This window comes from Echinococcus granulosus (genome assembly GCF_000524195.1).
Source record: "Echinococcus granulosus chromosome Unknown EG_S00036, whole genome shotgun sequence".
NCBI classification, from domain to species: Eukaryota; Metazoa; Platyhelminthes; class Cestoda; order Cyclophyllidea; family Taeniidae; genus Echinococcus; species Echinococcus granulosus.
In genome coordinates, this window is record NW_020170416.1 from 526,532 (window position 1) to 553,630 (window position 27,099).

Below are 27,099 nucleotides of genomic sequence, written 5' to 3' on the forward strand. Positions count from 1 at the left end.
ATGGAAGAGCACACAACCTTTCGATTCGCTCGATTGCTAAGCCTCCCCGACTACGATGACACTTACGCGTGGTTGCCTTTGAACACGCAGGAGAGGCCTCGACTACGGACATCGTCGTCAGTTTCCACACTCTCCTCCACTTTCCAGGCTACATCAACCAATGGAGGCAAATACGATGATCCGCTCGTATTCCATCACAGCCTTCCTAGTCACATAACTGACGACACCACCTGTCACAACGATTCTTCACCTCCTACTCCAGATCTTTCAACCCTACCAGATCTAGATAGCGTAACTTTTCCACTTGTTGAAATTGAAGGAGAACGACTACTGGAGGAATCCGTGCAGATGCCTCAATCCCAAGCCCCAACACAGTCTGGCAGCATTCTTAATCAGCTTTTAGTACCACAGCAAGGAAAAAACAGTCCAGAAGTGAAGCACTCTCAGATGCAATCACAAAGCCTTTACGATCCAGATGTTGGAGGTGGATCCATAAAAGGACCAACTTCGGAACGTCGTTATATGTCTGCGGGGGAAATCATTCCTCTCCCCTCGTGCCATCCCATAATCGTGGAAACTTTCATTGCTTCACCGCAGCAAAATGGAACTAAAAATTCGGCAGTATCAAAGCCTTCTCTGATTTATCCAAGGTTCCCAGAATTCCCTGCACTGAATTGGAATCACAGAGAGAAAAGTGACGTGGCGGCGGTGGTGAAGACACAGAGCAAAACTAATTATTATAGTGATGTGCAAGAAACCCACTGTTCCGCCGTGAACTCTACAGTCTCACCGTTGGACAGATTTGTGTTGCAGGATGCTGAAGAGGTGATTTCAAGGCAGGAAGTACCCTTATTGGCGCGAACTTTAGGCTCCACTATCACGATGGTCCGACGACCTCGTTCAAAGAGCTTACAAAAGCTTGAAATGTTGCAGACTTCGCCAGGACAGGAAACCTACTGTCCCTCCGTGAACTCCACAGTCTCACCGTTGGACAGATCTGTGTCGTGGGGTGCTGAAGAGGTGATTTCAAAACAGGAAGTACCCCTGTTGGCGCGACCTCCAGACTCCACTATAACGATGGATCTGGAGCCTGAAAAGCCGCGGGCTTTGTCTGATCGAACTTTGGAGATTCCGTCGTTGTCCAGTGGACCGAGCCCATCAGCTTTACCTGAAACTATCTTCCCAGTTGGTGACTCGACTGTCCTTACAACAGATGATGTTGGATCGGTGAATCCGGGTAAGTATACTTCATTTTCACTTGAAGGTAGATACTCTTGACGCGGTTTCCAGTGTTAATCGATGAGAATGGGTGAGGGGTGAGTGGAAGAGGGGAGGGGAGGAAAAAACCTGGGTTCACCCGGATTTACCAAGGAAATACATTTAAAGGGGACTAACTAAATGCGCCGTTTTGCCAAGGGAGCTGGCAAGGCCAAATGACATGACCCTTCATGGGGATGTTTACAACATAAAGAGACGATGCAAAAAGGGGAGGCTTGACAGACGTCATTGCACTCACTTCTTGGAGTTTTAAGTAGGCCGCTTCATTTACTCTACACTTTGAAGTAATGAAATGAACCCATAACTTTCGATAAACAATTCCCAATCAAGGCTGCAAAGATTTTCCAACTTTGGAGACAAATTTCCAGGCAATTAGAATAGTCTAGAATCGCCTTCCAGTTATAGGGATGCCAGCAACAGTCAGGATTTTTCGTCCCTCATGAGAATAATTTGGTGATACTAAGGTAGCAAATACAAATCAATCTTTAGGCTTATTATCCTTCTCTAGAGTTTAGCCTTCAATCCAATGCCTTGAAATACATCCACTGCTTCAGATAACGGTCCATTACAAATAGGCCACTGTCAGCGATACCACTGCTAGCCACCAGAGGCCAGGGAGGTGAACTCCATCCCAACCTCACTTTTTTCCGGTTAATTTTTCTTCCAAGAGAAGTGGCATACTTTATACCGAATTTGCATCAACTAGACCCTCCGCTTATGCCCGAAATCGCCAAAATCGGTGATTCGCTGAAACATTGGGGTTTCTGCAAGCCTTATCTGGCCTTGACAAGTCTGTTTTGGGCTAGACGGCTAGCAAGACTTTTGTACGATAGAAACAGTGGTACCTACACCAAATATACTGCATGTCACGCAAAATAGCTTGCTAATTTGAAGATTTGGCAAATTTCCTGATTCGCCAAATTACATACTACTTTTGGGTGTAATGAGTAGACACGGTGTTATTGAGTAGGGTTTGACACTTTCGCCTTATTGTCATTTATTCCTTCATCTTTTTCGACTCGCTAAATAATGCTCCACCTAATTAATGCTGAAGATGATGCCTAGAATATTCACTTAAAGGCACTTCATGCGATGAAAACCATTTGATGTATGTTAAGTGTATGCTCCGCGTGCCTCCGTTCGTTTAAGCACATTGGGTAGTGAGGCGATCAAGTGTGACCTTCACCCCCGTTTCGTGAAGTATTCAGCTAAATTTAGCAATATAAAGGATTCCTATACATTAACTTCCGTCTCAGTTCGGCTTTTTTTTCACGTGGCATCAATAAAGTGTGCCAAACCTGCAGTAATGCTACCAATTTATATTGTCTACACTATCAGGTCGTGGTGTCACGGTGGAACCCGCATTTAAGAAGTAACCTTTGTCAACATTTGCCGTATGAATCATGCACAACCTGGGTGGATGCAAGAAAATGCAGGCATAAATGAATAACAGATTTGGTCGAACTACAGAGGGCCTGGAGCACCAAAGTCTGACACCAGGTCTGACAGTATTTGGAGCATTGCCCCTGGTGTCTCGTCCGTCATATTTCTGTATTCTCCCTCCCAGCGTCAGTAAAGGGAATTTTTATAAAACGCAAAGTTGATTTTATGAGGAGGCGTTATTTCAAGACGTCCCTTGGACTCGGTAGAGGAATTCACCGATGGGCTTCTATAATCTGCTTCTCCACTTTTGAGTATCCCAACTTCTCTGTCTTTCCTCGAAGTAAACACTGTGTCTAAATGTGTCACACTACTCCTTATGTCTGGTAAAAACAGGCTCTTTTGTGGTCTATTAGGGTTCAAATGTTATTGCTTCCTGAAGTGGACTGCTTTATAGGCTAAAGCTGTCTGTGCCAGCAACACAATTTATTTTTATTGTTGTAGGGAAAGGATTTTCTGCCATTGGGTGTGAAGCTGCCTCGAAGTTAGGCGGAAGGTCGTGGAGGAGTCATGCCAGTGTGGTGAGTAGAGATAGATCCCCTCAGATATCTGGCCAGTCGCATCAGCAATCACAGGTCATGAGGACATAGACCTGAAACTGATTCACGAAAGTGCGGGAGAAGCAATTCCATCTAGCTCGCAAGTAGCATTCAAGCCAAGGCGGAACTTTTGGATGTAGTTGTATATCAAGGTGGAATAGTTGGTACTACACGCTGCATCAGGTGACATGCATGTCGTAGTGAAAAAGCCCTCCTCTCGTTTCATGGACCACTTCAGTCACGGTTGATTAAGGCGAGAGACAATGCTGGCAGCTAGTGCATGCAACAGCGCGTGGTGATAAATGAAACGTCATGTCAGTAGTCAGAGAATGCATCGCAAATCCACTTAGATCGTTTAACAGTTTGTTTGACATTTATTGTCTGTTTTATGGTGAGGTGTGTTTGTTGGCAAAGCGACGGGACATCTGCAAGTAAGTGGCGATGCCGTCTGTGGTGGCAACCGTATCACTCCTGTGAAGAAGCATCGTGTAGAGCATCTGATGGGCATGCCAATAGTAGTGAAGTTGTGGAGACGGACATCAGGAGAGGTGGAATGGGTCAGCGCACCCCACAAACAGGCTGACATGATCAGTCCAGCTGTCATGATGGAATTTATCATGCCAAAGCTTTTCAAGTGCATATCGCAGCCGACCAGGTCAGCAAAAAAGTCAACTCTTCGCTTTCTAAAAAAGTTATTTTCTTCCTCTTTTTTAAACTCTAAATTTGCGACTAAAGTGGAGTGGATCTCCAGTGCATGGCATCATAACTCCTGCTAGGGGAGTGCAAGCACCACAAATCACTGTATTCGTCGTCATGGTGGCTAAAAAGCCAACGAAGAAATAAATTAGGAAATAAAACATAAATCACTAGTATAAGCAAACTGCCGTCTGGCCCTCTTCTTCCATCATTTGATGCAGCAACTGGCATTTAATCGCCTAAAAATCCTTCTTCTTTTATTCCTTCCTTCCTTATTTTCGCTGAAATTATGCGCAATAACACGTGATCCATCCTTCAGTGCTTTCGTATGCTTGCCTACGCCTTGCAGCCCATTTGTGGTGAATTTTGGGACGGTATTTCTCTAATACTTGTCTGGGCCCTAATTGCTCTTCAAATAGAGCTTATTTGGTTGTCATGTGTGCAGGGGTTTTTAATTGACTATGGAAAGCATGATCCTTCCAACAACTGGTCTAGAGATGAAAGGCGATGGTTAATTGAATGAAGCCTCCATGCTGCCTAGTATATTCACTTCTTTTCCTTCCTTCACTATCTCAACAATCGATTATTGCGGTAGCGGTGTTGCCATGATCGAGCCAATCGCAATGCACGCACACCGACGCGCACATAAAAGCAGAGCATCCGAAGAAAGAAACACCATTGTATTCACTCACTCACACACTCTCTTCCACTGTACTCGCTTAAATTTCCACTGGGTCCTTCTTTTGATTGATCTAAGCCACCTTCGTCCGCCTCTCTATCCGTCCGACCGTCCGATAGCCTGTCTGGATCTATCCATTCATTTCCTCTCTTCGCTCCCCCATTTCACCCTCGTCGCACTGTAATGCTGCGTTTTCAACAACGATTGCGTGAACGATTCAAATGTAAGTGGATTTTTGTACTTGTCACCGCCTCTTAAGCGGTTAATGTCTCTGTGAAGTGAAACAGACAGATTACTGGCAGGTTTGGCCCTCTCTAGACCCTATTTTGAGTGATTGCTCCAGATAAGCAGTGTGCACGGTGCAGTGAATGTTTTTGCAGATTTCTTTCTGTTTCCGCTCCTTCTGTCTCCCTCGAGCTGCCCAAAAAAGGGAGCTACCGTCTGAGAGCAGATGTGACCGAAGTTGTAGATCTGTGGGCCCTTTTCTCTTCCTCTTTATTCTCGCATTCTGTTTCACTTAGCTGAATGTTGTTTTGCCTATTTCCTTTTTTGCATCCGGACACTTAATAGTTGAAGCACCTTGAGGTGTGCAAGTAACTTCAAATTCCCTCTAGTTTGTCAAGGTCTTTTCGCTGATCCCCCCTCTCCCTATCTCATGGCTGCTTCCGATCTAAGATTTACGTTCATGGCACTTCTAAGTTGTCGTCAGTGTTATTTTGTTTTTACAACCCTGCCCTATTAGTGTATTTATTTAAAATATGTTTCTCGATTCTCCCATTGGCCGAGAAAATCACTAAACTTTTACTCTTATATCAAATGTGTTCAACACTTTAGAACAACTGATCTTTGTAAATAAGCCCCTAAAATGTGGTTCTTTAGGTCCATCTCCCAGATTTTTTATAATTGTTGCGGTTTTAACGCTGATTGCTTCCGTATTTCGGAACCTCATGTGGGGTGAATTTGTTTGAAGAGTATAATAAAATACAGGATGAATATGATTTATAGGCCTCTTTTTGGTCATTTTTTTTCTTATTCAATTTCATTATTCGATAACTTTGTGCCTGCTCGAAGTTGAGGACGCGGTAAGATTCATCGTAAACGTTGAATGAACGTCCACCGTATTTTTGATTTAACTGTTTCTCGAAACAAAACAGTTTTTGAGTTCAGCATTTTCGTTGTGTCACCTGTGTCAGGTCTTTGAGAACGCATGTCAAAGCATTGTTACACCGCATACAAAAAGCAGAACACGGTAATATGTCCGGACATTTGTAAGGCCTTTTACCCTGTGACCCCAAATCTGCAGTTTAATTTAGCACATGGCGTCCAACTTCCGAGGCGCACAACGTTTTCGCGGTCGAAGGAAACCATTTTGCATCGCTCCACTTTAGAAGCATAAATTAGAGCGAATCCGTGAACAGCCCGTACCCCCCAGCCCACACTGAAGTTGCAATTATCCCAAGGTAGTATGGTGGAACGATACACTACTAGTGTTCAGCAGAGTCAAGAGCCAATTATTACGATAAACCTGTAGATCCTAAAGCGCCCACGCAGTTAGGTACGCAGTTAGACAAAGTATTCCTCTACTAAAGCCTGCTTTTACATTTTGGCTGAAAGCTGCGTCGGGAGGAGTGTATTTGACAAAACATCTGGTTTGAAAGTTGGTTCGCGATTGTCTGACATGATTTCTTCATAAAAAGAGATAAACAAGGTCACTCTCCTCCTCAGTGCCTTTTTCCTCGCTCAGTCTGCAATAAGTGGCTGTCTTTAAGTCTACATTGGGGACACGTTATACTCAACCTCTTTAAACAAAAACAAAACCCATTTTCACAAGTTGACCTCATTGCGAATGGAAAATTAAGTCAAAACAGAAGGTTCGACGACTGGGATAGATGCTGATTATCACCTAGTTTCACTTTAGAGTTGCCCATCAACGATAAATTTATTCTAAGTCATCAGAAATTTTATCCCCACCTGTCTGTGAAAAGTAAAAGCGGATCACGAGATCATGGAAAACGCCTACTGAATTAAACTGAAATATAATAGGGAGGACGATGCAATGACGTACGAGGAGAGGAGTGGGTTCTGAGAAAATTGCGGCTTTTGGCTGGAATTTAAGCTCAGGCTGTGATAATTCGTTGGCACCTGCCCAATATCCACCTGCCTTCCCTCCGTAACAAAGGTGCAGCTCCAACTTCGTCATTTTCTACGCGTTTCTGGGAAAAGTGAAGTTTCACGTCACATGTCACTGCGTATTCGTTGACGCCTCTACCTGACGGCATAGGCATGTGCACACGCACTAAGGCATGTTCTCTCTTTTTCGGAGAATTAATGCTTGTGACACTGGAGGAGTCTGCTTGCCGCCCTTATGAGATGAATGGGAATGATGGTTGTTAGATCACCTTCCTTAAGGCATGCGCTTCACCGTGTTCCTCTCAGGGGTAGGCTCTTCGTGGAAGATAGAATGTGTGGTTATCCTGTGTCGCAAATAAGGACTTTTATTGTTCCCTTCTTTTTGCAGCCTGCTCTAGCTTTTCGTTTGAAGTGTAGGCGGGGTTTTAGTTATTTATTAGTCTCTAAATTATGTTTGACACCAATTTGTGGGACTCCTTTGCAATCACCTCAGTTTTCCTATTTTCAGGAATATTTGTAGCCCAGCAGAAACTCTTTTCTTGAAGTAAAAAATATCTTTAGCTAATGGTTTACAGTTTTGTTGCTGTGATCAGAGAGCAATGAGAATTTTTAAGTTAAATGTCTGAGGCTCTTTCCGCCTTTACTTTCCTGTTCACTAGGTTACAATCGTGGGATTTGAAGAACTAACAGGCGGATTTTGAGCAAAAATTGTTGTAACAATTACCACTACCTGATGAACAACTTTGTTGAACTTTTATAGAAGCATAGTTAAACCTAGCTTATTTTGTTGGCCCCGAATTTAACCGGAACTTTCGCGAAATATTCTAGTGAAAATCTATCATTGTGCTTCTTTTTTCTTCCTTTTCATTAAAACTCTAACAAAACTTGACTCTTAAAAATAGCTTAATTTGTTAAAACAAAATGAGGTAAGAATTTTCTCGTAAAAACAGTCCCAAATGATGTTAAAATTTATTTTCTAATTAGAATGAAAAGACAATGAAAATTATGGAACGCGAAACCGAGTTTAGCGTTTCCGCAGCTTTATGGTCATGGCGATGTGGTTAAATTAAATGAGCCTATCAAGCATGTTTTATCAACCTACTTCATCCAATGAAGTTGCAATGAGAGGCGGAGGCACTTTACAAAACAAAAGGGCGAATGTCTCTTGTTAAAGTCCGAAATCCTTTTTAAGTGCCAAATAATTTTTTTTCTTTTTACCTGATTACAAAACAACGCTCCATCCTTCCATTCGTTTTAATGATGCTTTGTCGTCCATTGCACTGGGACCGTCCTATTTTTTTAAGGCTGCTTGTGTGGCAATATTTGTCCCCGTTTTTGGGATTTTTCCCAATCTCTTGGTCTTGCGATTCGGCCCCTTTGTGCGTCCATTTGACTCCTCTATCTGAGAAAATAAAAGATTACTTTCTTTGATAGCGGGACTAGAGGTTACTTTTTGCATACTATCACAACAAGCGTTTTTTTTCTTCATCTTAAAAGTTAATGGAAAAATCACTGTAAAATTAAAAATTTGTTTTTAAGGAATTCGACCCTGAGGAAGTGTGTGGGCTTCTTCTATTTCTCGACACACCAAGCATGTTCTTAAACTTCCACAGGAAACTCAATTCCATAATCGGTAACTCACTCCTCCTATACTTGCTTCCTCTTTTTCCCCTAGTTCTTCACCTTTGTGAAAAACGCAAACCTCCATTCGAGCACTAAGATAACAATATGTAAGCGTACTTATATGGAGTTATGCCTTGCGATGCCGAGGATGCAAGGAGTGGTTTTGATGACGAAAACAGATCAAAATTTCAAAGACAGATGATTGCAAAATGTAAAGTTTCTTTTCACTTAGTTGATTACGCGCTGCAAGACACATAAAACGGCCTCCAGCGCCCCACGGCAAATGGCAAAGTGCCATAGTTCTTCAAATACGTTCCGCTTGTCAATCGATGAGCGTGTGATTCAGCAACACCACAAGTAGTGAACTGTTGATTTCACAAATGGTGGGAGCAAATGATGGGGTCTGTTGATCTGGTGTGTAAACGGTTGATCACGTGACCCTATTCTATGCCCATAGGGGAAAGGTGAGAGGGAGAGATACACACAGATTGCCATGATGTCCTACTTCACATTTTAAATGCTCTACTGGTATGCCATGGACTGCCAGGAGTCACTTCTCCCCCATCTGTAAGTCACACATAAAGTTGTCAAATTTGCTTTATCCGTTTGTTGCTCAAGTGCGAGGTGAGTTTTCCCACCACGCCTTTCCAGTGTAGCTGGCTTTCACTTCATCTCATGACCTTCTCTCCCCTCGGCTTCAGCTTGTATCAACTCTACCTGTAGCACGTGGCTGACTCACTTGTAATCACCCGTCGGAGCCTAGTTTACCCAACTCATTCTTGACCTCTATACATCAATCAAAACCTCTGCCTGTCTATTCACCTTTATTATTGCTTCGGATTTGTAAATCCAGGAGAGTAACACGATTTGCTTGGAAAAAATGTCAATTAGAATGATAAGCACAAAGCTCAAGCAGCCTCACTAGATAGGAGCAGTCAAAGTAGGTTTTCGATGCCATATTGCCCCTGTAAACGAGGCATAATTTAAGGGCATAAATATCTATTTTTAATGCATAAAAACACAGAATGAGGCTTCATTCAATACCTTGAGATCTTGCATATTTGTCGATTTTAGTGAATAAGGGCACATCCTCCCAGCAGTCCACTTTGAGCACAGAAGTATTGGAATCAGACTCGAGGAAGCCTCTAGAATCTTCGAATAACTTGCTTCCGGAAGGCAGGAATAGCAAGATTGATCTCACTGGAGCTGAAGATGACAGGAACAATGAGACCTACTCTCCCACCGAGCAGCTTGTGGAATCGCAGAAACCACAAGAATGTGTTGCTGATGAGGGTAAGTAAACAGGAATAGACCAAAAAGTATATTCACGTTGTAATTTGAGGTCGCTTTTCCAGTAGGACTTTTCATAAAAGCAGTACAAAGCCGAATTTGAGAGAGATGGTGGGGTTAGAATGGATGTCAGAATTATTTCGCCTTAATTGGAAAGCAGGAAGTAGGAAACTCGAGATGTATATTTCAAGGGGGATTTGCTTCCAGGCGATCCTTCTAGCCTTAGTCGATTCCACTTCCACCCACCCCCTCACCTCCGCTAACTACTCCTGTTGTCAATACCTCAGCAGAGTGAACACCAAACAATACGACTAATTGCGACATTCAGCAGAATGCTGAACTTTGTTTAGTTTATTGTTGTGGGGGAGAGGGTAAACATGATCAGTGGTTACCCAGGTGACCAGTAAATCCAGTGGGTCAATAAGATGAGGTGAAAGACATCTGGCTGATTCTTCCAGCAGGTAGTAGATGCCATTGTAGTGCCAGCTTGTGTAAAGGAAACCCAACAGACATCTACACCTCCAACAAAGCACTTGTCATCATTCACATACACTCCGAAACACATATCTGTGAATCGAAGGAGAAAGTAGAGCAGATTTTACACGTTCTGCCCCACTCCGCTTCTCCCATCTGCATCTCAATCATGGAGTCCCCGCCTCTTCCACAAGATAGCACACTGTTCTCCAATCTCTGAGATTAGAATGTGCTCGGTCTAATGGTCCACTTCCAATTTGTTGCACAATAAGTAGTAACAATCCACTATTGTGGTGGTTGTGAATGCAAGTGCGGGCGTGAATGCAAACACGACCTTGAGCCATAAAGGCAATGATATCTTGAGTGACTAACGCGTGCAGGAGCCACAGAGTAAAGCAATGCCTTCCATTGGTGGGAGGTTAACTCTCCACTAGGAATAGCAAAACGATTGGTTGACCGAGTAACTACGAGAGGTCAAAGGATTGAGTCAAACTTACTGATCTTCATTACAAGTATCGCCAGATCAACACAAGAGCTGGTGCGTGTTTCAATACTCATTCTATCCATTTACCCAATCTATCTTTTATTGTGTGCTATTTCTACCCCGGTGGCAATCTACAAGTACACACGCATACTTTATTTAGCTTCACTCAGACTGCCCTCAATAATTAATTGCTGACAATGGCCTCTCACGGAAAAATTATATCTATCCAGTTTGTTACTGCACCCGATCAAAATTGTATTGAAGAAAGTCATCACGTACATTATGATGCATGTTTGGTTTACTATTCCTGCCTTCGCTAAAACGGCTGTTCATTTCCCTTTCTGTGGCGAACTAACCTGTACTGATAAAAGCATTCTTTCATCCAAAGTAGCTACAAGTCTCTCTTTTTAACTCATAATTTATGCTTAAACATATATAACCCATATTTTGACCCAACTTTTGCTTTCTAAGGTGCTAATACATTTGAAAAATAGAAGGAAATTTCTTTGTTAGATGTACCAAAATAAGGGTAGTGCAGATGCGTGTTAAATATTTAAAGAAACGATCCACAGCAACAACATTTTTGAGTTGTTTTATGGTATTGAAGAGGGTTCTTTACTAACGGGGCAAGGAAATGGTAGAAAGGACCTAGCTACTGTTGACAGAGTCCACTTACCCAACACCTCCATTCGTAAATAACACAAACGCCTTACTGTATGATAAAAACTTGACAATTTTGTTAAGTTGCTGGACTATGAGCCGTTTATTTTTTTCTATTACTACATCCTATTTTTTAATGGTCTTCTCTTGGGAGCATACTCGTAGCTTCACGCAGGTCAACGACATCAACAAAGTATGTGGTGGATTAAAACACTTCTAGACTCTGTTTCTAGATTTTCTGATTTGATTTCCTAAGTGGCACCAATGGGCACATAATTACTAATCTATGTAGTCACCTTAAAATACTCACAATGATCAGCATTGGATTCCAAATATTATGAAATTGTCAAAGTTAGCGATAGCACTTCACACTAGCTCGAAAAGTTCTTTAAGGCTTTAAGTTTTCGCAGTAAGAATATCTTCTCATAGTTTTTGGCATTTAACGAAAAATTGATAGGAGTCCAGGTTTAAGCCGACTGAGGGAGGCTCGTCGACTTACTCATATTCACATATTACAAACCAAAAGTCACAATTTTTTATGCAATCACTAGACGGCTTTGCTGACTTAAAGACAGGTCATAGTATCCATGACAGTATTATTCATGCCACTCCCGTCAGACGACTACGCCTATTGCATTTGGAGCCCCAGTTGTGGCTACCACAGTCACTCCAATTTTTTGTGCAAGTGAAGGTAAGTTTTTTAGCACCTAAGGAATCCCACCACTTCATCTTTCCAGTTATCTTTACATTAGTTGGGACTTTTTTACAATTTAATGGAGCCCAGATAGTATCACCAGCCTTGTTTCTTCATCTATCTTAGTTTTTCATCCCCTATATAATTGCCAAATTTGTTTATTTCTACCAGCTAAACCGACTTTTGGACCTATTAAACATCGCTGCACATGATGTCATCAGTACTATGTACATTTCTGTCAGGAAGGTGCATTTTTGATTGAATTCACCAGGTTGTGGTGATCACTCGTGGCTCCGTAGTGTGTTGGCCAATCCACTGATAAAGACATGGTTCATCATTTCAAGGGTGTAAAATTGGAGTAATTTGGGCATAGCACGCAATATGCACACAGCCGCGATAAAAACATGGTCGCCAACACAAGAGTAGGTAAGAAAATTAGCATGTCGCACATATGTGACACTAGGTGATAAATGTGTCGATTATCAGCATCGAAATGAAGATAGACAATAAAGAAGGCCTTATTTTTTTAAGCAATCGGTAAGATTCTAGAAGTTTAATCAGACAAATAAAATTGCAACTTACACCAATATTTCTCTATAGCCCCGGTTACTATGCCTACGTTTATGAGAGAAGATAATGACCAGAAGAACCGACTTCATGCAGTTCACCTTCTCCCTTTGTATCATTTTAGAAATTCGCATCATTACCAAGACTGACGATTCTACAGAGAGTACGTTTGTCTTGTATGCTGTTGAAAAGCCTCGTTTTATTTCCTTTTGAGGGACGGAGCTGAGCGTTTCCTGTTGGCTCCTTTCTTAGGTGTTAAACCTCAATTAATAACCAAATTTGTTCAAGGTTAGTTACCAGACGCAAATTTTGGCTTATTTCATCACATCCTTGACCTACTTTTTGATGGGGGTCCAAAACATTTACACCAACAAATGCCGACAATCTGCTCACCATTATCTCAAATTGTGATAAGTGTTGAATGAACTCTTTCGTGTATGAATGGACAAAGCCGGTTTCATAATCATCGAATTCATTTTTTATTAAAAATCAGAAACAGTCTAGATGAGACCACAGTTCTCGTTCTGAAAAAATTTATTATCATCATAAAGCACGTTTGATCAGCTACAAAATTAATTGAAAACTCATGAAAGTGACAAATTGACATTTAAAATTTCAACTTCAAAATCCTCGCGAGTTCATTTAACCTTCATGCTGATCCCGGAAGCACTAAATAGTCGAATTAGAATTCCACCTAGGTCATCGTCTAACACTCTGTAATACGTGTTAAGTAAAGTGCTCCAAATTTTAAATTCAGAAATCAATTTACTTTGCACACTAACTTTTATCAAATCGAGGAATCTTTAATCAGATCTTGCCATCATTAACCACCACTCTAACTCAAGGCAATGCAGGAACGCTTACATAGTTGTGCAGCTACTTTTGATTGCTTTCTTAATTCGATGTTCACCTTTTACACAAAGCTTTAATCTCCATTATCAGAGGGTGAGCAAAAGATTTGTTTGAGTTGGTTGTGCATCGGGACAGGTTTTTATTCATCCACCAAGCAGTTCTCTCTCTTCAGCTCATTCTATTCCTGTTTACCTTTAACTTCAACTCGTCAAGGAAATTTTCTGATCTGTTTTGCTTATCCGTTCACTATGTCCACATGCAAATGTAACAACTTCAAATTTCAAGGTCATGGGTTGGTGTCCCGGCTTCCATCTTTTGCGCAACGTCTCTCTAGACTGTTTGTCTTCTTCTTTTTCATGAATAGAATGTTTGAGATCCACATCCATCTCGCTTTTGAAGGAAACTGTCACTGAAGGTCATGGGTGATTCCTAGTATTTTCTTTACATCAAACCTAACCTCTATTGCAATGCTTCACTTAATAAAGAAATAGTGAGCATCTATAACTTGCTAAGCTCTATAAACACAGACTGAAAAAGGAGCATGGTACGGTGTTTGGTGTCTCTCCTGGTTTAATTTGTGAGGTAAGTGCAATGACGGCATTTCACTATCAAGACGAATTTGCAAGGCATTCAAATCTGTAAGTGGTTTTATGAGCACAGAGAACAGTTGGAATGTTTGTAGCATATATTGAAGACGAAGGTTGAATTATGAGGCATTAAAAATATGTGCGCCTTCTCGCAGTGACTACAATGCCTTCAGAATGAGTTGAATTCAACTACAAGTGAGGGATTAAATTGAAATGATAAGACTTAACAAAAGGGGAGGGCTCCTTATTTTGCTAGTGAAGATGCATCTCGTGGCTGACAATGAGATTTCTACATGCCTCAGCCCCTGCTCTCCGAAATATTGGTCAATACTGCTCAATTTTCAAAAATAGAAATTTCGATAGATTCGCATGAGAACATTTGCCCAGAAGCATTTATGTTCTAATAGAAAATGAAGTATTAATCCAAGGAATGGAAATTCGTAGAACATCAGGTTCTTGCCAATTTTTGATTTTTTTTCCAGCAACGAAAGTAGACAGTGAAACTGATCAAGGTATCGATGCAGACGATTACGCGCCGAAAGAAAAGGCTAGTGGATCCCCTTCAGTCTCATCAACCACATCATCTATCCTCTCCGCCACCTCGTCCACCACCTTCCCTTCTCCCTTCTCATCCTCCTCCTCATCGAGTTCCTCGTCGTCTTCCAGCACTACAATGAGCACGACGTCTTCATGGTCGGTTTCTTCAACAACACCCCCGTTTTCTTTCACATCACCCGCGGAGTCGCCAACAGCTAATCCGACGGTCCAATTGGACAATGGCGAGAAGACTGTGACTGAGGAATCCACTGGGTTGACAATGGATACATCACCACCGACTCCACCTCCTCGATTGCGACGAATGGACTCAAAAAAGGCGGAAGATGAGGTCTCGGAGACGGGTGAGTCCCTGTTTAGATATCTCACTAAACATTGATAAGATTGCAGTATTGACATGTCCATCGACGAGCCATTTGATAGGTTAGTAAGGTCAGGATTCAGTATGCCATCAGCTGAACCCAGCATTGTATGACCAGCTAGGTGAAGGACCTCGAAAATTCAGCCGAACTACTTGTGCAGAATGCTATCGAAAAAAGGATATCTCACGATAAAAGAGGATTTTTTCAGCGGTCTTGACTACAAGTAATATGCGACGCAGATGGACTGAATAAAATACTGATACACACAACATTTGCGTCCAGTGAACCAAGCGGTGGAAAACTTGTGGAGTGTGCTTATCTGGAGGTACGTGACACGGGAATTGATGGTTTTGACCCGAATTTTTGGCTCACTCGAAAAACTAAGGCTCCGCCTTGAAGCATTTGGTCAGTCCATGGTTTTGCTTTCCAATGTAGTGCGTCAGTCTCCCTCCAATGAGAGGCATTGCTTTACTCTATGGCTTCCGCATGCGCTAGTCACTTAAGATGTCGCACTCCCTTTACTGCTCAAGGTAGCATTCGCATTCACACACATCCACACTCGCATTTACAATCACTACAAAAGTGGATTATTGCTACTTATTGTGCCACGAGTTGAAGGTGGACCATTGGATTAAGATTAGTCTAATCTCACAGAGGTTGAAGAACAGTGTGCTGCCTTGTGGAAGAGACGGAAACTTCATCATTGAGAGAAGCTGGAATGTGCCCTGGTTCCTGTTTACCGATTGAGACGAAAGAAGTCTGACATCCATCCATTACACTTTCAAAGTGAAAGTCGTAAAATCTAAAACACATCCCCCAATAAGAGTGCCTCCTTGTCGCCATCTTTAGGTCGTCAATTATTCATCACTTTACCGCTGTGGGTTTTTACTTGTGCGTTCCGGTGATATCATCCTTGACCTGTGCACACTTCTCCAGCGCTGTGATGAGGTCGCGAGCAACTCTTGTGCCAATTTGGCATCCTGCATAAGGGGAGGCGTTGATTTTATGCGATTTCTACCAACCTTCTTCATGTCACTTGTCTTTTCTCTACTCACTGGATCGTTTTTGAACAGCCCTTATGGAAGTCTTGACTAACGGGGTCGGGTAGAGGCCTAGGGTTGCATCGTACCTTCAAATGACGGCGTATTCCATTATGGTACTGGAATATCTCGGATAATTTCTTTAGGGCAAGGAAAAGCTCTTCTCAATGGAGATGAAAATTTGCTTTTGGTGAATAATTTCACCACGGAAAATGAGATATCTGTCGCGTGGCAGACGTCATTTACCCTCCTAATAGCCACTTCTGAGTTAAAGGTGGTAAATTGTGGGATAATTATTTCGGTGGGATGGGTGAGATAGGCGGATGGATGAGTGAATGAATGGTTAGGCGTGTTGATGAATATTTTGATAAATAAGCTACTTGGGCTGCCAGTTACCCAAAACGGGTACACACTCCTGGTCTCCCTCACTAGATTATCCACAGGGAGGGTTATAGCTTGTGCTAATTTTCTTTTTCAGGTAGCAACATCTCCGACATGCGGACGGCCGAGACCATCACCACCATCACCATCACTACCGTTGCTGCTACCCTTGTTACAAGCTATGACTCCTCTGACAAACCACTGTTGAACCTAGAACGTCGAGACAGCTCCGTCGAGCTCTCCGAATACGCTCCCAAAGGCAGAGCGCAATCCAATTCCGACTCGGAAGTTAAAAGTAGCAGTGGTGGTGGAGACGAAAAAGCGGAAGTGAAGGTAGAAGAAGACAAACCAGAAGAAGATGATTCAGATACCTCTATCTCCCTCTCGCTGTCCTTTGATGAGGAGGAAGAGGATGATGATAGCAGTAGTAGCAGCAGTAATAGTAGCAGTGGTAGCATCAGCAGTAGCACTAGCAGCAGTACCAGTAGTAGTAGTAGTACCAGCAGTGAAAGTGAGGAATCCAGGCATGTGGCAGCTGTAAAGAGTCGCAAATCCCTTGGAGAACGAGATCCCTTCACTGATATCGGTGCGGAGGAGAGCGGCGTGACTATCGATGATGCGATTCCCGTGAAGACGGTCACAAAGAGGTGAGTGAAAAATGAGCGCATTTATTTTTCCATTTTAGAAGCATTTTGAAAAGTGGTTATTTTTTATGCAGTCAAGAATCTAAGTCGTCGGACCAAAGCAAACAGCCCCCTAAGACTCCTAAAGATGTAAAGACAGGTATTGAGGCATCAAAATCCAAGCCCAAGGAAAAACAAAGCTCATCGTCAACTCACCTCCGAAAAATGTCACGACATCATTCCAGAAGTATGGAAGGTGCTGACCAGCATCAAATTCAACGCTCTGGATCCTTACCCTCTATCACCTCTCCAAAACTCGCCGATGAAGATCTTGACGACTCACCCCGTGGTGGCAGCGTCGGTGGGAGATAACGAAATGCCCGAGATCAAGTCACGTCCACATGTCATCTCACCACTGAAACCGAGGGCTTCGTCGAAGCATAGGAAGGGTGAGGAGGTGCAGAAAGAGACAGTTCAGGCGAAGGAGAATTCGACGGTGACAATGAAAAGACCGACAAAATTTACTTCAATTGTACGGCTGGATCTTGTCTCGCCAAATAAGGTATCAGCCGAATTCCACCGAGCTGTTGTTTCTCCAGAATCTTCGCCTTCTTCGAATACTGCAAATCGATACATTGTACCGAGGACACCAGCGGAGGCTCTACCCAAGCAGGTAAAAATGTAGACCTCAATGAATGGGGTGCTTTTGAGCCCTACGGAAGGGATCGCTTATGCGCCACCACTGCTGCCTACGATCTTTAGTTGCCAAGTCTTGTTCTGCTTTAGCCAATTCAAATTTTTTTGTCTTCTTCCCCTTGTACTCATTTCAGCCAACGATAATCGGTATGTCAACGAAGGAGGAAGATCGGCACGCAAACACACCAACTGCTTCCAGTGTCACCATTCCTCGACCAAAAGATCTCACACTCCCAACGAAATCCTCCCATGAGCCGCAACACCGAAGACACCATGAGATGCGTTTAGGTGAAGCTCTGACGCCTCAGTCTTCGACGCTGCCATCGCCTGCCAACAAACCGGCCTATATCACTTCATCGTCAGGTGAGATGGTTCTCCCTGTGAACCGGTCCCTCGGGCATGACTTGAACTTCCATGATGTCCGAGCATGGTTTAGTGGTTTGCACATCCAGCCAGATTAGGTGTTTCATGTGGGGGAAGGCGTTACCTCTACTGGATTTCTGATGTAAAGCTCCAAGAAAGGAGTCATTTGATATTAGCACTGATTAATGCAACATTTAAATTCCACTCGGGCATTCTTCACCTATTTACTTTTGAAAAGTACCGAGTAGCGTGCTGACAAAGCCATGGTAAAAGGAGCTTTTTCGACGTTCCGATTGCGTCGGTATTGCCACATCGTTTGGCGCTGAGTTAACGGAGTGCTCTCACAGTCCAATGAGACTCAGAGGTGAACTGGGTTGAGGCGTGGGTGGATGTAGTGATGAACGATGAGTGGAGGTATGAGCTATTGCCTAACCTGACAGGTGGATAAGCAATGGATATGATAGGTCTATTGTGGGTAGATATTATAAACAAAGAAGTGAGTGAACAGAGGCGAGACATACAGTGGAACAAAGGTGGGGCTAGACGCCTTACTGAGTGAATTGCTAAATGGATGGATGAACAGAATGACATTTGCCGGCAGAAAGACAGCCAAAATTTTGTTCTACAGTGCCCCTACTTCAATCACACGGCTAATGCCTCCTTCTCCTCCACCTCCTCTTCCCTTTCCTTTTTATTTAGCAAAGCGTCATCTAAATGACGGTCAAGATGGTGGCAATGCCTACTGTAAGCGTTACGTCTATCCCGACGGCGTGGTCTTCCATACCACTGGGTCCTACAACACTACCTCACCTACCAGCGTCTCTTCCCCGCATCGACAGGAATCCCGAAAATCGCGAGCCGTGGTCGTCCCCACCTCTCCCATGAGCAACAGCTCGAAGTCTCGGGTAAGTAGATGCTTACATTTGCCATTTGCATTACTCCCGATGATGTTGTAGGGTATGCAGGTCTGTAAATAGCGTAAAATGTTATCATAGTAGCGGCTGAATGGCGGTGTACCTTATAGACCTGTGGAGACCCATGCGTAGTTTATGGATGCCATTTTGGTACTCAGCCTTTGCAAGAGAATGAGGGCACTGCCTCAATTTGACGTTAGCAATGATCGCCTACTGTCGCTTTTGCTTCCCAGCCCACTACCTCAGGACAGCCTTATCATCCACACCACCATCACCATCACAGCAACGGCGTCAGCATTGGGGTTGGCAGCAATACCGGTGGCCTCAACGGGATAGAGCTTTGCGATGCGCCCACACCTCCTCGCCGTCGTGCCGCGAATGCTCGTGGGCACCCGACACGGTCGAGATCGGTATTAGAGATGCAGCCAGCGTCACCGCAGCAGTCGCCTCTTTCTCCCAGTACAGTAAATGGGATGAGCATTGAGAAGGTGCTACGACATTCCTCGCACCCGGCGTCTGGACAGTCATCCAGTGGACTCATGCATCGGACAAATGGATTCGTTTCACCGGGTGCAAAGGGTGAGCATGACGTGGCTCAGCTATTCATCCATTTAACTAGCCTTCTAGATGATGAAACCAAGAAATTGTAGATAATACCCCTCTCTTTATCTTTTTCAGTCAGCGTCAAGAGTTTCGCTCGCAAAGACAAGAAAGTGAGGCATTTCTCTAATTCAAATGTTTTCCTAATGCTTACTCGGTAGTAACTACTTAATCAACGAAATAATTCGCACTTTAGGGTGAAGAAAACGGTTATGTGCATACGCGCGCTGGTTCGCGAACACGTTTCAACACCAGTTTAGAGGTACTTGAAGCCGACGACTACGATCGACGGTCGGAGAAGACGTGGGCCAAACTCACTCCCTCCGAAAAGGCAAGCGTACAAGCGAGAAAATCTGTTTTCTTTTCTTATTCGTCTCTAGTATAATTATGTTGGGTGACGAATTAAAAAGGTTTGAGTCTGGTTTATTTTTTTTGGGCTGATCTTTTCAGGCTTCGATTCGGGAAGAGTTGAATCTGTACAAGTCAAACGAAATGAAAGTTCATGAGGACAGTCGTCAGTACACAAGGTTCGCTATTCTTTGCTGCTACAATTTTACGCCTACTATTATGTATTCAGTAGTTGTTTTAACCAAGTTCAGGGTTTGTCCATTTGATGGGGTTGCATTTAATCTTAATTGTTTACTACCTTTTTAGGTATCATAGATGATATCTTCAACCGCTCTCTACCACAGATTCGCCGAGTATCTTTCACACTCATCATCGCAGTCATATTTATTTTTAATGTAACAAAAAGCGAAAGTCTGGACATGCATTAGACCCACCGTGCCACCTCTGTATGTTCTTTGATTTTTTGTGAGGAAGGGACCAAAGTAGAGTGGGAGTGAGAGGGTGGAGAGGGAGGAAAGAATCAAAATTCGTAAGCCCTCCATATGCTTGATGCAAGTCGCTTTCCTCGCTCCTTTTTCTTGATATTGTAATTCTTCCTTCTTACTTTTGTACTTGTAATATACGCTCTGATCAACCTACTCACCTTTTGTTTCCCTTTGTGGTATTTTGTTTTGATGGGAATATTCCAGTCTACACTAAAATAAGCGGCATTCTCATGGCGCAGTCGTCGCTGCAACGCAGAAGCTACTCTCTCCCCAACGAGACACAACATATTTGCGAATACCGCATTTATTAAGCCTAGCTCCAGTCACCTTCACTTTTTTCGCATCTTCAACTTCTAAACATTCGCTCTATTCTGCTGGTCTATTCGGTGTGTGTGTGTGTGTTGGTGTAACGCCGATGCGAAAATAGCTTGGACCTTGAAGAAAAATATTGCCAAGAGAGAAGACAAATGAGAGGACGCCTCCCTTTCTCCCACCCTAAACGATGCTAAATTTCTCACGAAGCAGTTGTGCTTTATGAGATATGGGGTCTTGCGTTGCCTCGTGAGGATGGGACTTTACGACGACTGATTTACCAGCAGTGGTGGTTTACGAAGTAGAAGAATAATTTCATCCACATCCCAGCGGCCATTTTTAGTCAATGGTGAGAAATTGCGAGGGAATTGGATAAGTGGCATTTTCTGACAGTGAGGTGGGGAGTGAGAAGTCCATTCGTCTAACAAATGTGGAAATATGAAAGCCACCTCTTACCACAAGCATTAACGGCTTTCACTAAGCTAATGTGGATGCAAACGAGTTATTCCAGATCAAGCTTAGGGGGTCCACTTGGATGCGCTGCATTCATCTTTGGGTGACCCACCATCAGAGTTGAGTAACCATATCGCAAAATTACTTGTATGCGAGTCTTCTCCTCCCTCGGCGAACGCTTTTAACCCCATTCATGGGATGGACAAGCTCGCACTACGTGAGGCCGGTCCATTTAAAAGATAGTCCATGATAGGAGGGTTAAAATGAGCGAAAAAGTGGAACAAAGCACCATGATGAGCAACATTGCAGGTAGAGTGACGTATATCTCTCTTCAAAGATATGGGCAAATCCAAAACTACCTGAGACTTTCCGGTCATCTACTAGCCAAGAGATGGAGGCGTTTGCAGTCGTCCGCGGTTGGTTTTTTCAAGGTCAGCTCGGCCATCGGCTCAAGGCACGAAAAGACGATGCAAAGGCGCAGCACAATTCACGCAGCCTGGCTAGAGAAGTGTCACGCCGACAGACAAGCTGAACTACCTTTGAGAAAGGTCTGAAATCAACTGCGATAGAGGGAAGTGGTCGCTTCTTGATGGTATTCAGTAGTATGTCTCCACCGTCTGCCAAGTTTTTAATCATCTAACTTAACCTGATCTAAACCGCTTTTACTGAGGAGGGAAATGACATCCTTCTATTCCGGTCTATTTAAATCGCTCGCCAGGGTAGTTGAATCCTAGGCTGCTTGGACTGGAGGTAAGATTAAGGCATCACGAACAGCGTCGTCTATCTACTATCCGCTAAGTTGGCGGAAAAGCGCTCGTCAACCCCTCATTAAGCAGGCGGATAAACCTCTCTACAGGATAAAAGTGAAGCTCCGAGCTAAGGCATCCATTTTGCGCTAAAAATGTTTATGACCTCATTGCATTCATTACCAGATTGGCTGAGCGGTCACCCAAACAACCGCTCCCCCCACCCACTATTCCGGTCCCCCACCAGATATTTTTCATCCGGACATGACGCATCGTTTGCCATCGATAGGGCACAAAAACGTGAAACGGGTGGAGTTATCAAATTGTCCTCCTACCGCTAAAGTCGACCAACATCTTTCCTGATACCATGGCGTCCGGGCGACTTCACACAAAACCACGCAGGGGTCGTATATTTGAGACTCCGATCTAAGATGAGCAATTCGATAGGTCAGAGAGTTCAGAACTCGGAATATCACCAATCAGTTCATTTATTCCGTTCGGTGAATGCTTAATTAGAATTTCATGAGGAGGAAGCGTGCGGGGCGTTCGTCATCATGTGACTTTACCAGGTCCCGCGACCGTTATGGGAGTTCCAGACGCGGGCACGTCTGTAGTTTTTATGATGCGACGCGGCTAGTGGAGTGGAATTTTCGCACCTGCAGTGTATTGAGGGTGGACGCTCTTATTCCCCTCACCTCTGACCATCAGTCAAACAGCCCACAGGCCAGCCAGACAGACAGAGAGGGCTAACCGGCTGGAAAATCAGGGCATGTTTCAACCCCCCCCTCTTCTCCTCTCCCTTATGCCTTCCCTCCCGCCTAGATCCCCCGCCCCCGCCCCCGCCGCCACCCCAGACTTTTTCAGCGGAATTTTGGAGAACGTGTGTGTTTGCCAAAATTTGGGGACTTTAAGGACTGAGGTGATGTGGTGCCCAGGAAGTAGGAAATAGAGGCTTGATTTTAGGCCTGCAATGCGATCAGCATGGGAAATCTGCTCAACCTTCGGATAGATTCCTCCGGATGGTTCGTCCGACAGAGGTTGAGGAAGAAGATTCAGGGACGAATAGATTGAAGGATCCGGCAGAGGGACACTGTATGGTACTAAGCCAAACCTGATGCCTACATTGCGTGAATGGAGGACCCTCTGAAATCTGCGAGGGAGATCACTGCCTTTGAGGTTTGAAAAAGCGTCTTCTTGCTGTCACAGAACAACATCGACTTCAAATTCAATTCTCTAAAAGTCATTTTTGATGATTAAGGTAGAAGATCAACCACAGAAAGCTCCTGAGGAAAAAGCTTAAAAAAGGAGGGAAGTTAGGTACCGGAAAGTTGTTGGTTTTCTAGGAGGGCTTTTCAGATCTCTCGTGACTCAACCTCCAAGCATTGGAGATCTTCCACTTGTCCTCCAGGCCTTCTGTACATCTATAGTAACCATGCCTCTAAGGCAGGAATGGTTCTGGTCCTTTCAATAGCTGACGCGTTCGACCACCCAAAGCCTCGAAGAGCTTTAAAGCAGAAGTCGGTGATTTACAGACGGAAACCTGACTTTACCGCCAGTACACCTCTGAGAAAGAGAACCATATCTATCCGTTGTCAAGCGACTGTCTCATGAGTGATCATGACCATGACCGAGTTTATGGAAATCTTTACCCCAGTATAGCCGTGACAGGTGGCAAAAGACCTTGAAGGCTAACTGATACGGCAATTACGCTTCAAGGCACTTCTGAATGTTTTCAAGGAGTCCCTATAGATTTTACCAAAGTACAGAAGGCCTGAGAGACCAAGGTGGTCACAGGACACCAAGGTGACAACCTAAGAATGGATGATTAGCCAGTTTTGTGTGGTTAGGCGCACGAGTAAAGCCACCTCCTCTGCTACCTGTGATTGTCCCTCTTGGAGGAGTGTAATCTGCCGAGAAATAGAAACGAAGATGGCATAATGAGTTTGCACCCCATTCCATCAGTGATGGTACATGGAGCGTAGAATACCTGAATAACGCGCCTCCTGTGGGGGAACTGCTTCAAAGGTGAATTTCAAGGATTAGACAATGTCCGACATATAACACGGACCGAATGCCAACAGCCTCCGGAGAGATGTCATAGTGAGAGGCGTCCTTTCCTTGGATCGTGACTTCGATTCGTAAAACCATGGTCTTGTTCCAGTTCGCAGAAGTCAACATCTAGTGGATTACCAAAGAAGGCCTTGTCATTCGGTATCGCCAAAATGTCGCTTAAGGCATTTCGGAAGAGGTGAGATTAGCTTTGTCTAAAAGTTCAGGTGTGATCTCCCTCGATAGTCAGGGCCATTCCGGCATCATGCGTCTCTGCAGTTCCCTCAACCCATCAGCGTCTCCTGACTGGAGATGATGGTGGAGAAACCGCCATCATTGTACAGCGTGAAGACTTTCCGAGAAGTCGGAAGGTAGCTTTATCATCCTAGAGCAAAAGATTAGAGCGATCAGTGACATGGAGGGCGGTGTAACCAAAAATTTTTTGGGGGACCGAAATACCTCAATCAAATATTTTTCTAGTGAAGTACCTGTACGATCCCGAAAAATTCCTTATCTAGACTTGAAGTCCTCAACTAAGGGAGATCTAGTCTTCTCCACTTAATCGAGGATTTAGTAAATGGATGGTTAAAATACCTAATCTCCTTCACTCCCTCTCTCCTGCTTTTTTCGCCACGAGGCGACAAATATAGCTGAGTGCCACATTTTTATCCTTATCCCACACCAACTAACAGGCAAGCATAGGTAAAGTAGCCTGTCAAGGACGGGGAACACAACAGGCCCAAGTGAGTTGTGACCTATCATCTCATCTTGTATTATTGCAGGTATGGGAGGAAGGAGGCCGGCGATAGGGAAAGTAGAGGGGAGGGGAGAGGGTAATGATAACTGCGTATACCACCACCACCACCACCATCACGGCGAATGTAACATTGCACACCGCCGCTGTCTTAACTGCAGTCATTAATCTTCATTGAATCACATGAGCGGAAGAAAGGAGAAGGGGAGAAGGCAGTAAAAAAGGATCTCTGAGTGGGGTGGATCAGGTTGGAGAGGTGAATAAGTGATCTCGCATTATTAATGCAGTCTTGTTACTCCGCTCCAGGTATGCGCATACATGCGCTCTGGGTTGTAGAGGGTGCGGGTGGGGGACAGGGCCAAGGGAAAAGGGAAAGAGGATCCTCTGATGATTACCCTAGGTATTCAGGTAGAAAATAAAAGAGTGCTATCCCCTGTGATCACATCTTTTAAAATCAGGGGAAAAAGGTTTCCATCTTTCCTCAATTAGTCAGGTTCATTTGCTCTCATCTTCTTATAAGTGAAGCCTTGTCACCTTGGTTAAGAGGGATCGTTTACTTCTCATCATCAAGACGTTCCCTATCAGCCGTCACAAATATGTGACGTGTATCCCTTACCAGCTTTTGATAACTGTGAGCATATGTGTTGCCAACAGATGAGGCTTTAAATGACAAGGGCGTTGCCGGGCTTCCTTAATCTAAGGATATTTATTTCTTTATCGATTTCTGAAGAGCTTAACTTTTCGTGGTTGTCATCTTTCCCCTAAATCGAGCGCGTAAAGAAGTGATTTGCCAACCCCGCAAAACTAGTTAACGCGGGTTCTTTTAGTCACTCATCAATTCATGCGCCTCTTGATGTGTGAAGAGGTAACAAGGAAAAAGTGCAAGGCTTTTTCGACCACCTTTAGGCTGATGTGGATGCCCACCCGGGATCCGCTGGGGATCCAACATTGGTGACTACCTCGCCGACATGGCTGGTCGCAAGTTTTCATGCTTGTTTTGAAAAGAAGGTAGGTTTACAAAGTGGCCCTTCCATTAAGGCTATAAGAACCCCCAGCAATGGCTGAAAACGATGGTCGCTTCCCTTCAGTAGAATTCTCAGCAGGCTTGCATCTTACTGGTACAGAATGGCGGACTGTAGCGGTGACGTTTCAAGAGGCTTTTTGAAGTTAAATTTTTAAGGGAAACGATCCAAAGAACCATTTTAGTGTCACGCTGAGTAAATATGATTTCGGGTAAAATATCGCCTCCTAGGGTACCTGTGAGGCGGCATTTTGCCGACCTTCGAACTGGAGGTGAAAAATCGGCAAATTTTAGCAAGTTTCATCACACCAGCAGTCATTTTTTAGCCTATCAGGAATTGACACCTTTTTGCCTAATTTGAAGCCTCTGACGTGATAAATTTTCTTGCCTAAACCACCTAATTTCCAGAAAATGCCAAATTTTTAACTTTTCTTACTTTTTCCTCCTTTTTAAAGCCAAATTTGGTCACTAATGCGATAGTGGTGCGGAGTAACGCTATACTATACTGAAAACTGTAAAACTCGAGTTTTATAACGAGGTTAACTTGTCTCGGAATTTTGGTCATTCCATGATCACCGCGATCATGTCATCGGGATTACTAATCGCCGGCACGTCACTAGACCGCTAGATGAGCCCAAGCGACGGTCACCATGTGACAGGATATAATGAGTCATTTATACGCCATTTTAGCTCTCAAAAAGGTGCTTTTTGTAAACAAAGAGAAGAAGCGGGCTGATATTTCAAAGAACGGTGAAATGCATGGCGGTAATTCCATCCGCTATGCGGCCTAACAACCGGTTCAACGCTTTCCGTGCGAATCAGCAATTTCTTCACCACTTATTTGAGGCATTGTGCAAGCTATTTGCCGTATTTATCGACAAATGGTGGAGACGATGTTGATAGTCTCATAGTCCAGGTGACAGTGTTGACAGTTTCCTCTCGTTGGCACTATAAACGCAGTGGCCCGTTCAAGGGCCACAAATTGCGAGAGCTGGGGACACCAAGATCATAAAATTCCTTATTTTTTTACTCCAAAATTTTACAGACAGAGAGAGAGAGTCTTTCTTAGACACCCAGGACCTCGTCTGAGTAACTCTTTTAAACTGGGACTTGAAAACCACCTAGATTTAGAAACTGACACGTCAATCCTAATAAAAACTCGCAAAAGTCCGTTGTTGCAACCATAAAAATCCGATCGTGCTCCGTTTTGATGTGCATTACCAGAGTTTTTAAATAACTTATTGTTGCTAGGTGTCGTGACATATGGCTCCGCGTGAAGATGAGGCAAATGCCAAAAAATCTGGCAACAGATTAGATCCGAGCATCACAGAGAATGAAAAGTGCTATTAATAACTACCTCAGTAGAATTTATAACGACTTGGTTCTTTTGATTAAGTAGGTTAA

General features: G+C 43.7%; 1 protein-coding gene across 1 annotated transcript; it reads left to right on the forward strand. All coding sequences in view use genetic code 11, as the record gives it.

Annotated features, from left to right (window-relative positions):
• On the forward strand, positions 1 to 25,813 carry EGR_05174 (Phosphatase and actin regulator 2; the record flags this gene model as incomplete). The annotated part of the gene is made up of 19 exons (XM_024494423.1): positions 1 to 1,237; positions 3,672 to 3,814; positions 4,711 to 4,855; positions 9,460 to 9,678; positions 14,476 to 14,892; positions 16,429 to 16,978; positions 17,050 to 17,114; positions 17,200 to 17,627; positions 17,785 to 18,013; positions 18,713 to 18,918; positions 19,161 to 19,506; positions 19,606 to 19,640; positions 19,724 to 19,864; positions 19,978 to 20,054; positions 22,694 to 22,751; positions 22,852 to 22,963; positions 24,167 to 24,291; positions 25,581 to 25,682; positions 25,766 to 25,813. 19 exons carry the CDS (start codon positions 1 to 3, stop codon positions 25,811 to 25,813), a joined length of 4,683 nt encoding a protein of 1,560 aa, XP_024351209.1.
• Between the last annotated feature and the right edge of the window lie 1,286 nt (positions 25,814 to 27,099).